The sequence below is a fragment of the Chroicocephalus ridibundus genome, chromosome 4 (genome assembly GCF_963924245.1).
Source record: "Chroicocephalus ridibundus chromosome 4, bChrRid1.1, whole genome shotgun sequence".
Taxonomy (NCBI): Eukaryota; Metazoa; Chordata; class Aves; order Charadriiformes; family Laridae; genus Chroicocephalus; species Chroicocephalus ridibundus.
In genome coordinates, this window is record NC_086287.1 from 65,736,078 (window position 1) to 65,749,402 (window position 13,325).

At 56.9% G+C, this 13,325-nt stretch overlaps 1 protein-coding gene across 1 annotated transcript; it reads left to right on the top strand.

The window, feature by feature from the left end:
- Positions 1-2,677: 2,677 nt before the first annotated feature.
- Positions 2,678-5,728, top strand: SIX1 (SIX homeobox 1). Its single transcript, XM_063334151.1, has 2 exons — positions 2,678-3,459; positions 4,412-5,728. Exons 1-2 carry the CDS (start codon positions 2,900-2,902, stop codon positions 4,698-4,700), a joined length of 849 nt encoding a protein of 282 aa, XP_063190221.1. The 5' UTR covers positions 2,678-2,899; the 3' UTR covers positions 4,701-5,728.
- Positions 5,729-13,325: the final 7,597 nt, after the last annotated feature.

Consider the following 13,325-nt stretch of genomic DNA (forward strand, 5'->3'; position numbering starts at 1 on the left):
TCATCACGGCGAGACGGGGCTCCGAAAAAAATAACGCTGATTTTATTTTGTTGCGCTATTTGTTTCCGCCAGACACTCACGCTTAAAGAAAAAAAAAAAAATTATTTTTGGTTGGGGAAGAATTTTATTTCTAAGGTCGGGGGGGTGGGGGGGAGTCTTGTTCGGGTTATTTTTTTCTTGCTTTGTTTTGGTTTTCTGGCGAAATCGAGGAAAACCCGCAGAGCGTTGCGTGGAATCCATCTTCATCTCCGCCCCGCGCTGTATAGCGCCGCATCGAATAAATAAGCGAATAAATTAATTCCCCGCACAGACGGAGCCGATGGGCGCCCCGGCAAGTGGGGCGAGGCGCGGAGGCCACCGCGGCCGTGCACCGGACCCCTCGGCCGCCCGCCGCCTCCACTCCACGGACGCGGAGGTGCCAGGCCCCGGCGGCGGAGGGAACCCCGCGGGGGGGCGAAGCCAAGCGCTCTGCCCAGGGTGGAAGCGGGGTGAGCCCGCCGGGCTGCTTCTTTTCTGCCGAAAAATAAACGACAGAGAAGCAGCCGGCAGCAGCTCCGCGCCGTTACGTTGTTATTTAGTTATTTGCATTTGCCTTTTGTTTGTTTGTTTGTTTTGAGCGGCTCGAAATAATTTTTTTCTGGGCGATTTTCAAGGGCTAAATGGGATGGGGTTGTTTGGGAATTCATTTACCTCTTTCCGTGGTTTAAAGTGAGAAGTTTCCAATTTTTAGGAAAACCAACCCCGGGCAATAAACATTGATGCTGGCCGGTTCTCGTCCGCAGTGTGTAACTCCCAGGTAGATCCCGGCGAGTCTGTCCCCTCCTTGTATGAATTTTGGTGACACGGAAGAATAAAGTCCCGCTTGGAAATCGCGGGGAAGCCTCGGCTCAGCCCTCTCCTGTCCCTGTCAGCTCCGCCGCCGGCCGCATTGGGACAATTTGCCTATTCCCAGCAAGAGAGGTGTTTGTTTTGGTCGGCCTTTTAAAGGAAAAGGAAAAAAAAAAAAGAGGAGAAATGTGAGGGCAAGAATAAACCGCTCTCGTTAAAATGGCAAGGACCTTCCTCATCCCCACTTTGTATTTCTCTCATCCTGAAAGTATAAGCCCTCGGGTCCGTGCTTTTCCCGAACTGAGCACCTTATTGGAAAGGGAAAAAAAATAAAATAATAACAATAAAAAGGAGGGATGGGGGAGACCATCTCCCAGGCTGGGCAGGGCACTGCTCCTCCAGGACGTGGCCGCGGGCGGCTGCGAGCTCATGCGTTATAATTCTGCGCACTTGCTCCAGACTTTAGGGTATTAGTTGATTTTAGAGCCGGGTTTAAGGCTCCGTTCCGGTCCCCACACAGCTGCCTTGTCAATAAGGATCTGTTCCAAGCAGACATTCCTTCTGGGAGGACATTGCAGCTCTTTAAGACCTCATCTGCAACATCATAAGTACTAAAATAAAATGGCAAGGGAAAATTACCAGACACATGGTCGTGGGATATAGAAGCGCCCTGACTCCAGCGTACATAGTAAAGTCACTGTACAGACTGGGTGGCAGGGGCTTATTTTAAACAGCCCCGAGACGCGAAGTACGTGGGGAAAACAACAATCTGGATTTAGGAAAATATTGGGACCGACCTTTCCCATATCGTATCGTGGGCTGCGGGCAGGGAGCGGGCAGCGGGAGCGCCACCGACCCCGGCTCGGAGCCCTTCGCCTCGGCCACAAACGGGCTGCTCTTAACTTTGAGCATTTAAAGTCAAATAAATCCGAAAGTCTTTAGTGAAGACAAACAGGTTTTAAAGAGCCCCGCGTTGGTTATTAGCACCCGCGGAGAAAACTCGTTCTTGAATCAAAAGCATTCTAGAGTGTGCTTCAAATACTGGTTTCTACTTATCTAATCAAAGATAAATACAGTCATAAAGATACCCTCTTCCCACCGCTCCCCTGCCCTTATCTCACCGCATTGTCCTCATCTCCCAGCCCGTCCCGGCTACTGACAATAGATTATCTTTGCTTAGGGAGCCTAATTGTTTTCTAATTTTTTAAGTAATTGCTTTTGAGCGAGGTGTGCAAATGAGGATTAGGCTAATTAACGCGCCGCCGGTCGGTGCAGTTTAGCTGCCCGCCGCCCGCACGGCTTCCGCGGGGCCGCCCCGACCAGCCGGGGACCCCCCCGAGGCCAAGGGGAGCAGAGCGGGGAGCAGAAGGGCCGCATGGGGGGCGGAGGAGGGGGCGCACGGCCCCCGCGAATTATTTATCTATTCACTACAGCATTATTTATTCATCCCCAGCATTAAGGTAATTAAATACGGGCTTGCTTGGCAGGGGACGGCCGGCGGGGGAGGGAGGCAGTAGTTTGGGGAGCAAAAAAAGCCAGAAGCGTGGAAGAAAGAAAGACCAAGTCCGCCGGGAGCGGCTGCCCCAGGGATGCGCCCGGGGGGTGCGGGGCGGCGGGACTCCCCCCACCGCCGCCGGGGCCGGAGCCGCACCCGCGCAGAGGCGGCGGCGGGAAGCGCAGCCGCGGCGGCCGGGGCCGGGTCCCCGCCGCCAGGCCCCGCCCGCCCGTGCCGAGGCTCTGCCCGCCGGGCCGGGCTGGGCCGGGCCGGGCCGGGCCCGCCGCGGCGGGGGCCGAGCCGCGGGCGCCCAATCAGCGCGGCGCGGGGGCTCGGGCGCTTTAAGCGCGGCGGCGGCGGAGCGGGGACAAAGTCCCCCCGGCGCCGCGACGAGCATCCCCGCTCGCTCGCCCGCCCGCCCCCGGCTGCCGCCGCGCCTCCCCGCTCTGGGGACAGGACCGGCACCAGGACCGGGACCGGCGGGCGGCTCCCCCCCGCCCCTCGGCCGCGGCGCTCCCGCGGGGTGCCCGCCGCCGCCTCCTCCTCCTCCTCCTCCTGCCGCCGCCGCGCCCGGCCATGTCGATGCTGCCGTCGTTTGGCTTCACGCAGGAGCAGGTCGCCTGCGTCTGCGAGGTGCTGCAGCAAGGGGGGAACCTGGAGAGGTTGGGCCGGTTCCTTTGGTCGCTGCCGGCCTGCGACCACCTGCACAAGAACGAGAGCGTCCTGAAGGCCAAGGCGGTGGTGGCCTTCCACCGCGGCAACTTCCGCGAGCTCTACAAGATCCTGGAGAGCCACCAGTTCTCCCCCCACAACCACCCCAAGCTGCAGCAGCTCTGGCTGAAGGCGCACTACGTGGAAGCCGAGAAACTGCGGGGCAGACCTTTGGGCGCCGTCGGCAAATACCGCGTCCGCCGAAAATTCCCTTTGCCCCGCACCATCTGGGACGGCGAGGAAACCAGTTACTGCTTCAAGGAGAAATCCCGGGGCGTGCTGCGGGAATGGTACGCCCACAACCCCTACCCGTCCCCCCGGGAGAAGCGGGAGTTGGCGGAAGCCACCGGTCTCACCACCACCCAAGTCAGCAACTGGTTCAAGAACCGGAGGCAGCGGGACCGAGCGGCGGAGGCGAAGGAAAGGTACTTGCCACCACCCCCTCATCCCCTCCGTCCCCCCCCTTTTCTCCCCGACCCGGAGACCCGGGAGCGCGGCCAGCTCCCGGCGGCGGCTGGGGAGGGGAGCAGCGAAAATATCTCGCTTCCCCCGAATCTCATTTTTTCCTCGACCGCATGGCATTTTCCCCTTCCGTGGAAACCCAAGTGGGTTTTCCACGCGAGATCTACTGGACCCCGCTCCCCGCCGCCCGACCCCACCTGCCCGGGGGGAACAGCGAGACCCTCACCGGCCTCTCCAGGCCGCTCCGCCGCCTTTGTTTACTGCCTGCCGTCCCGAGTAAACCGGGAGCGACGCGGTCCCGGAGCCTCAGGGATGCCGGGTTGGGTACTGCAGGGGATCGGGCAGGGTAGCTCCGAAGCCCGTAGGAGGAGAGAGATGCAACCTCGGGATGGAGAGGGGAGGAACCGGAGGGAGAGCGGAATGGGGACACGCTGGCCAGGCCGAGCCGAGCCGCCGTCCCGCGCCGACGCCACGGTGCGGGACGGCGGCTCGGCCCGGCGAAGCAGACAGCCACGGAGGGCATCGCCCCACTTTCTGTCTCTTCCAGCAACCTCCTCACCGAGCCTCCTAGTGAAAATCCCGCACCCTGCTCGTCCCCGGACCGCGCTTTCATTTTAAATTAAAAAGAGAAAAATCGTCCCCCAAATTACCCCTCTCCTTCAACTTTACCTCCTTGCCTAAATTATCAGGCTGTGCGGTATACATCTATTTATAGGAGGGTAAAAAGAAATGGGGACGATCAGTTCTGAAAATATTAGGCTCTTTTTTTTTTGTTTGTTTTTAATACCCGGGGGGAGGCATCTGCTCCCACGATGAAATAAATGCAACAGAGTTACTGGGGTTATCAGCGCGGTGCCCATCCCCGGCACCTCCGACCCACCGTAACATCCCCGTTGTTTTCTTGCCTTTCCTCAGGGAGAACACGGAAAACAACAACGCGGCCACCAACAAACCGAACCAACTCTCGCCCCTGGATGGGAGCAAACCCCTCATGTCCAGCTCCGAGGAAGAATTTTCTCCTCCCCAAAGCCCGGATCAGAACTCGGTCCTGCTTTTGCAGGGGAACCTCAGCCACGCCAGGAGCTCTGGCTACTCCCTGAGTGGCTTAGCCACATCCCAGACCCCTCACAGCCTCCAAGGCCACCAGCTCCAGGACTCGCTGCTGGGACCCCTCACGTCCAGCCTGGTGGATCTGGGATCCTAAAGGCCCGCGGCGGGCGGCCGGAGGAACGGGAGAGGAGGTTCTGCTCGGGGACAGAAGCTCTGGGTTGTACATAGAGGACAGCACCCGGTTTTACAGCTCACCCGCTGATTCTTGACGGGACTCTCAGCTCTTTCACACAACCCCATATCGGCTCCTGGTCCAGCTCCCTCCCAGTGTCTCCCACTATCACCATGACTTTATTTTTATTTTTTTTTTCCTTCACGTAGCCAAAAGCAGCAAGCGGCAGAAACCCGTAGCCCTTCAAGTTCAAACGAGCTGGTCCCAGCAGGAATTACAAAAAAGAAAAAAAAAAACCAAACCAAAACTAAAAACCTACCAAAAACCCCAAACCTAGCTGGATCCGATTCCGCACAAATAAATCCCAGCTCCGCAGGGCGGTGGGGCAGGGGCGACCTGTGCATCTCTGCTGCTGCCCGGCTGGGTCCCCGCGGGACCGGCGAGGAGCTGGGACGGGGAGGCAGAGGGAGCGAACCGCTGTACTTGCGAACCCTGTGTTGTAGCTGGAGGAGGGAGGGGAAGTTACGTTTACATTTTTCATATTTAGCCTTACCAGAAAGATTTCGATGTAGTTTAATTTTTAAAAAAAAAAAAAAAAAAAAGGGGGGGTGTGTGTGAAGCTGCAGTATTAGAGTTTTAACAAGCGCCTATGTCTTATTGCGGCTGTGTGAGGTGGTTAGCGAGCGAGCCCCCAGGGGCCTGTGCCCCCCCCCCGCCCTCCCCGGATTTCTTTTCCTCCGTGTGAAATGCATCGATGCGGCTAAAAATTAGGATAATAATAATAATAAAAGTTGATGGCCGTTTCCTCCTGAACGAGTATTTCTCGGGCTGCCCCGCCAGCTCCACGTTGCCTTCTCCCGCCTGTCCCTGCTCACCGCCTTCCTCCTTCGGCTTGCGGAGAGCCCGCGGACGACGCTGTCTGTCTCGAGTATTTGTTACCGAAAATCGCATGTGCTTTCAGGTTTATTTTCTATTGTACCTAAACAGTCTAAATTAAACAACGCTGATGGCAGAACACCCAGGCTGCGCTTTTCTTTGCAGGGGCGAGCCCATGCCCCTCTGCTCGCTCTTACCCCCCTTCCTTCGGCGGGCTGCATCGGAGTCGCTTCGGGGCTGCGGGGGGCAGGCCGTTTGCTTCCTAACCGAGGGAAGAGAGGGGACCCACCGGAGCGGCTTGCGTGGGATCGCCCGGTGGGATCGGGGCGCCCGGCCGGGAGGGAGCGGGTCGCCCCCGCCGCCCGCCCCGTCGGAGCCTCGCTGCGGCCGGGCCGCTGGTGCCGGTCTCCCCCGTTAGCATTTTGCATCATTAAGTGCGTGTTTATTTAAGTCGCTGCCGTGTTTGTTCTCGGGGTCTTGGGCCATGGAGAAATGTCACCCTCTGCAGGAGGGTCTTGCCCGGCCGGAGCGCTCCGTGTCCCTCCCGTTCGCTCCCCAAACGGGCCCGCCGCTCCAGAGCCCCCCGCGGATCCCCGACTCGCGCCGGGGAGGGGCGGCGAATCCGTCGTCCCCCCCGTCGCCCTCCTCGGCTCCGGCTGCGGGGGAGCCGGGGGCCCGGTGCCCGGGCTGCTGAGACCGTTTCCCTCCGGCCTGGCACCGACCGCCCCCTCGGGGCGCCCAGCCCGGATCCCGCCGGGCTTCCTGCGCCCACGATCCTTTTGGGGGGAGCATGGCCGGGGCAGTGTCCACCCCGCCCCCCGGGCAGGACCCGACGCTGCTCCGTGGGAGCAGGGCTGAGGGCGCAAATCCCGCGCGCGGGCGCGCATCTGCCTGCGCGCATCCACCACCACGGGGGGAGCCGGGACGAAACCCGACGTGGGGCGGGAGCGCGGAGCAGCGACCGCGGCAGCCCGACCCGGGAGGGGGCCCCGAGCCGGGCCCCGCGGGGACCCTGGAGGACGGGACGGGACAGTCCGTGTCCCCCGGCCCAGCTTCGCCCTCTGCCCCACTCGGGGACCCTCATCGCCTTTCCCGGGCGACTCAGCCAGCCCCGCCACAACCCGCCACGACGCAGCGCAGCCCCCGCCAGCCCCTCGGGCAGAAAGGAGGGAACCCCCAGGGAAATGAGGGAGATTTTTAGGGTGAGCAGCCGCGGGCTCTGCGCCCCGAGGATGGATAAGCTCCAGCTCCGCTTTTATTTTTTTCCAAGCCACGGGCTCGGAAGGATAAATATTGCCCGGGGCTCCAGCCCTGCGCGGGAAGAAAGCCAACCAGGGACTCGCAAAACAGGGGTTATTTTCAAAGCAAACAGCGCAGAGGCGCTTCCCGCACGCAGGCAGCAGCAGGGCTGACTTTAGGGGGGGGGGGAAAGGGGAGCTGCCAGGCGGTCCCCTCCTCGCTCAACCCCCTCCCCTCCCCAGAGCAGACTTGCGGGCGGGGGCTGCTGTTGGGCCCCGACGGCTGCGCATTGGGACTGCGTAGGGCCGCGCAGGTTGCTCCTCATCGCGCCCCCCCCCCCCCCCCCCCCCCCCTCCCCACAAGCCGCAGAGCCCTGCCCACGTCCCGACCCTCCGTTGCCCTAACAGGGAGAGGGACGAGGTTGCCGACAGGCGGATGGTGGCAAGGAGGGATGGAGAATGCCGGGGGACCCACCCCTAGAAATAACCTCCCGGCCGGGGAAGGGGCTGGCGGGCAGCTTGGACCAGGGAGGCCCTGGAGCGGAGCCAGGCGCAGGTTGCTGAGCTCTCCTCAATTAGGCTTGACCTCGCAGCAAGCTTTTCACAGCAAAGTCAGCCTGGGGAGGCAGCCCGGGGCTGTGTCTCACCTCGCTCGGCTTTGTATTTCCACCGGCAGGAAGGAGTTAATTCGCCTGCCCCCCCGCCCCCCCCCCCCCCCCCCCCCGGCTGCCGTTCACCCCCCAGGACAGATTTCACACTGTGTCCAGGTCAGCCAAAAAAAGGGGAGGAAATGGAGAACAGCGGAATGATTAATTCTACCTGCTTTTCCCATGAGTGATCACCTGCTTTCGGGGTCATGAATAGCAGGTAGCTCTCTCCGTCTCCAGCTCTGAGAGGCTCATTTGTTTGGTGACAGCTGAGTGACAAGACCTGAAATCTGAGCCCTCAACTTTGCCTGATGTGTGGATAAAACCCTGGATGTTCCCTCAAACATTTCAGGAAATGAAAGTTGTAACGCGATCCCTTGTGCGCCCACATCTCCCCCAGCAACACACAAAAGCTCAAAGGAACCTTCTCGGATTAAATTCAGGCTGGAGAGGATGGAAGGAAAATGGAGAGCAGGCTGAGAAAGCTGGAACTGGCAGGCTTTTCTTCAGCACTTATTGGAAATGTCTGTCCAAAGCAGGGATTTAGAAAGGTCACCTCTACTGTAAGCGTCTCTTCCTCCGGCAGAGTCAGACGGGCAGCCTGCTTCTCCCCAGCCTACCTCCACGTTGGGGGCAGCCTGGAGAGGGGGGGTTACTCTTAGATTACCCGAGGAGGAAATTCAGTGTATAAAAACAAACCCAAAGAGAAAGCCAGCTCCTCTTCTTTCTCCTCATTTCATTTCCCGGGTCACGTTGAGCCAGCGTTGTCCCTGCCCTGCTGCCAGCCCCAGTTTGGCTCCACTTTCCCGCTGTCCCCCAGCCCCCCAGAGGGGCAGGTACGACCCCGCTCTTGGTCCCCATAACCCTGGGGCACGTGCTGGCAAATCCTCCACAGAGGCCTGTGGTGAGGAGTGCACGCTCGCTCAGCCGATGGGTTTAAATGTGACATTTCCAGGCCTGGCTCCCTAAAGCTCATGCATCCCAGCTGCAACACCAGCAGCCAAGAGCCATGATGTGGTTAGGAGACATTTGTGCTCTGCGTCTTTCAAACCAGGTCTGCTCAGCCAGATGTCGGAGCTTCGTTTGGAGCACACAGGTTTGGAAACATCAGCAGCTGGAACGAGGCAGGGTGTGCGGTACAGGCCACATTGGGCCAAGGGGTCTGGACTCCCTCCCTCCCGAGTAGATGGTTTTATCGAGCCGCCTGTCACTAGGCAGCCAGCCGCTGCTCGCACTGTTATCCAGCCTGAAGATAAAGTACTATTTAACAATTGTTTAACTTTTATTGAAGTGCTTTGGGCTCTGCAGGCCTGTAAAGAAAACAGCACATGCCCTGAGATAACTCCTTACCTCTGTGTTTCTCCCTTACTCCTGCTTCTCTCTGGAGAGCAGCTCATGGATGCTGTGCGGGCACAAGTGGAAATCTCCTTGTCTGCCTACCTGGTACGCTTCGCTGTCGGTAATTGTGCATCCAAGGAAGAGCTCCCTATGGGGTGATGCTGCTGGGTGCTGGGTCTCTGCGTATGCTGCCTTCAGAGGCAGGTGCTTTAACCTGCCCGATGCACACGGATGTCACTAACAGCCGCAGAAGCAGTAAAGGTACGGCTAGCACAATGCTTGGCCAACCTGGCTGCGGCAATCTGTCTTCAAGGGTGGATTTTGATGTTCCTGCTGGGGCCAAAGCCGTCAGGTTTTCTAAGGATACCAGGTGCCGTGTGGGGAGAGGAGAGGTGGTGGAGGGCAGAGAGGGCAGAGGCCGTATGTGCAGGAGGTTTGGTTCAGCTCAACCATACAAAGTAATCTGAGACACTGTCATCTTTCCCAACTGGACATGGACACAATTTTAAATATGGAAATGGAGGAAAATTTGCTTTAATCTTCAGGCAGAAGGGAGCGAATTACTAGGCTCCCCAGAGATTAGCAGCGCTTCCCCCAACAGCGGCCTGATGCTGTCTGGAAAGAGGGCACCAGGATGAAACCCTGTCCCGTGCCACCCTGTCTTTCCTTCCAGCTGAAGCTGTCACCAAGCACAGGAACATTTCTTATTTCCCTATGGTTTCTAACATTTTCTCGTAACTCCTTAAATTTTAACAGAGGTTGAACTTTCTCCGAAGCATATAATCCCAATCCTAATAATGATGTTGAAGAGGCAGATTTAGTTCAATTACCATTTCCTGGTTTTACTTGTCCAGTGCTTTTGGAAAAAGCCTCCGTGGGCAGAGTAGCTCCTTCCCACCTCTGCCTCAGCTTCTCATCCACAGCTAGTTCTGCAGGGATCAGGGTTGCTGTGGTAGGGTGCTGTACCTGCTCAGGCTCTGATGGCTTTTAGCTGTGGTAGAAAAGGTATAAAAGATCCTCACATCTGCTTCTCAGGATGGAGGAAAGGGCAAAAAACCTCATCTTTTTCTGACTTACGGTGGAAAAGCTTTTAAGCTAATAGCTGGAGCATGTATCGGCCCTGTTTTACAGGAGGGGAAACTGAGACCCAGGGAGGCGACAGACCTGTGGAAGGTCAGAGCAAGGGCAGATGACGAAGCCGGGAGGGCGGCTGCCCTGCGCCGGCGGCTGGTGCTCTGTGTGCCCACGCTGCCTCCCTTTATAGTCCCCATAATAAGTCACTGCAGCTTATCATTATGTAATATAATATTCCTAATAATACAAGACAAAACCAATTGACTAAAAAACAATGCCAAATGAGGCTTGTGGCTAACACTCCCTGAAGAAATTGTCTCTTTTCTAGAATTGAAGAAAAAAAACCCAAGCAAATTAGAAACAATTGAAAAATGAAATCACATCTGCAAACCATCAGGGCGCTTCTCCTAAGCCCTGAAGGATGCCTGTTCCCCCGCTCCCGTCTCCCACTGCCCGGTACAGGGCGGTGGGTGTCACGGGGACCTGCAGCACTGCCCGTGTGGGCGTTGGAGGGATGTGCAGCAGCACCAGGACGGCAGACGGGCACGACCTCAGTGTCTGCTTCATTCAATAGAAGGGCTGTGTCATGCTAGAACAAATCAGAGATGTATTTAGGGAATTAAGATCTTTGTATGCCTGATTTCCCAGAGCTGGTGGAGCAGTAGGGAGAGAAACAGTGCAAAAGGGAGGGAGCACCAGCTTAGAAACTGCAGTTCCCTTCCTGGGAACCCTCCAGGGCTGGGCAGAGGCGCTGGTGCAAAGGAAACGCAGAACTTGCCCAAGTTCTTGGCCATGGGCTGCTTGGTTCCCAATAGCCAGAGGCTGCCTTCTGCCCACCTCAGCAGAACTTTGCCTGCATCACTCCTCTGCAGGAGCAGAACCAAAACAAGCAGGAGCCGGGAACAGTGTGTGGGCTCAGCAGTGCTTGGCTGCAGGGGACACTTCTGTCCCCCAGTGTGGTGGCTTCCAGCCCCATTGGCTCACAGGACCGTTGGTGGTTGGTACTACATGCTCTTCGCAGCAGAGCTGAGGTGGGGATGCGCTGGCTCTGCTCTGCACTGAGCCCTTCACCCAGGGCCTGGGCTGAAGGAGATCTTCAGCAAAGGGGCTTTGGGGCTCTCCTGCTGGCCTGCTCAGCTGTCCCAGCCCGGGGGGACTCGGTGCCGGGGTTGTGGAGGACAGCAGTGCTGCCAAAACCTGTGACAGCAGATGTGATGATCATGGTGAGGATGGTCAGCAGCTGGTCGCACCCACTACCCGGCTCTGGCCTGCACCCACTCATCTCCTAGTTCAAGCCTAAAAGGGAAGTGCACTTTTTAGCAGGGAGGAGAATCAACCCTCTACAAAGCCTGTGATGACTTTCTGGGAGATACTTAGCAGGCTTGATCTGGGCCCGTGGCACACCAGACATCCAACCATCCCATCACAGTGATCCCTTCTTGTTTATGTGTCAAATACAGTAATCTAGGAAAGAAGTGATGTTACATGATCTGAAAGCATCAGTACAAGGGAGATTTCTTAAAATTCTCTAAACCAGGAGGAGAAGAGACAAAAGGAGAGCTGGCATCTGAAAGCTGTGAATAGGACTGAGACACAAAGTTTTCCCGCAGCAAAGGTAATTCGACGGCTAGGGAGTTCAACGTGCACACGATGGCCCCCACACCGCTGCAGGGTTAACTTCAAACCCAAAATGTCTTCCAAAAAACACACTCTGACTTGCATGGTGACTTTTTGCGCCAGGTCCTAGTGACATCCCAGAGCCCCAGCATGGAGGTTGCATGGGTGCCTTCAGTCCCTCCCACTCTGTCTGCTTGAGTGGCACATGAGGGGATTGCCCTGGGAGAGGAGCATCATACGTCACGGGATGGGACCCCCACGCAGTGCCAGCTGCAGCACACACTGTTCTCAAATGCCCAAGCCTCTGAGCCTGCACCCCCCACCGCTCCTCTGAGTGATGTTTTGGGGGCTTTCCTTTACTCAGGATGTGTCTCTGTCCTCACCCCCCTCTTCTGCCAGGGTTACGTAGCCACAGCTATTTGCTGATGGCCTCTGCGGAAACCGTATATCCTGCCTTTGCAATCGGAGACAAGGTGCCCACGCAGTTGCCAGATTTGAAAGAGGAGCTTTCAGGAGGGGAAGAGACCAAAACGTGTATGCTGAAAACGGGTGTGCTGAAGGAGCGGGGAATCGCACCCATCTCAAATCAGGGCCCAATCCATCCTCACCCAGAGAAGAACCATAGCGGGACAGGGAAAAAAAGCCCTATTTGCAAGAAATTTCTCAAGGCAACATGCAAGCAGCTGAGGGCTGAGGCCGGATTTAAATTGAACCTCCTGCCCAGTGATCCATGAGGAAGGCTCGGCTGCTCAAACAATGAGCAGGGAAAGAAAGCTGAAATGATGGTCACCGGGAGAACCTGAAACCCGCAGTGGGGAAAACAAATAAATACAGCGAGAGCGGAGCCTTCCCCATCCCAGCTGAGGCAATCTGTGCTTATGCAACCCTACCCGAAGGCTCCCTATCTCTGTGTACAATCTGGGCTGATAAGATTGTTCTCCGCTGAAAATCAAAACCGCAGGGATTCCAGGCGGCTCAGCCGGAGTCAGATTGTCCACCTGAACACCGGGGCACTTTCATGTGGAAAAATAATCGCACGGTTATTTTGCTGAAATAAGGAGGGGGGTTGGCTGGTTTGGAGGAGAGAGCTGCCCCAGTGCTGTGTGCCTGCAGCAAGGCAGGGATGCCAGTGAAGGGCACCATCCCAAGGGCGACATGTCCCCATGGGGTGAAGATTGCTGCCTGAAGCCCTGCCGTAGAAAAGCAATGGGCTCTTGCCCAAAGCTGAGTGGTTTTTAGGGAAAACTTCTTTTAGGGCCCAGGGACTTGCAATTGGCAGCTCTGGTGCAATAAGCCCGCAAACAAGACAGGTGAGTGGTTGTGGAAGCAGTCATTGCCAGCAAGACATAGGCCACTTTTAACATTGTTTGGGTGGAACAGCATACGATTAATATCTACACTGAATGGGAGACAGAATACACAAACATGTCATATATGTATACGTGTATATATAGAGATAAATGCACTTGATAGAACCACTCTGTAGAACAACTCGCCTGATAAGCCATTCCCATGAGCAAGATGCACAGCATTAGATCCATGTTTGCAGTTATAAAGTAGACATTGTTTTTTTATGTCTGTTGTAGTTAAAAAAGCTGTGGTTTTGGGCATGCGCCTCGGCGCCTGGGTGATGGGATCCTCTCTGCTCTGAATATCAGTTCAGTCCTTCTCTCAAGACAAAACTTATTCTCAAATCCCAGCTGGAAAAAGTTGATATTTGGGAAAAAAAATAGCAGCAAGGGACTGTTTGGTGATGCTGGAGGTGGAACCTCCTTCCACTGAGATGGGAATGGGGTGGTTGGATCCTGCACCCTGCA

What these genes read in the sequence shown, in the direction of transcription:
- SIX1 (XM_063334151.1), top strand. Translation starts at nt 2,900, where the DNA reads ATGTCGATGCTGCCGTCGTTTGGCTTCACGCAGGAGCAGGTCGCCTGC. An exon ending in GCGGCGGAGGCGAAGGAAAG is followed by an intron (nt 3,460 to 4,411) that starts GTACTTGCCACC and finishes GCCTTTCCTCAG; the next exon opens with GGAGAACACGGAAAACAACA.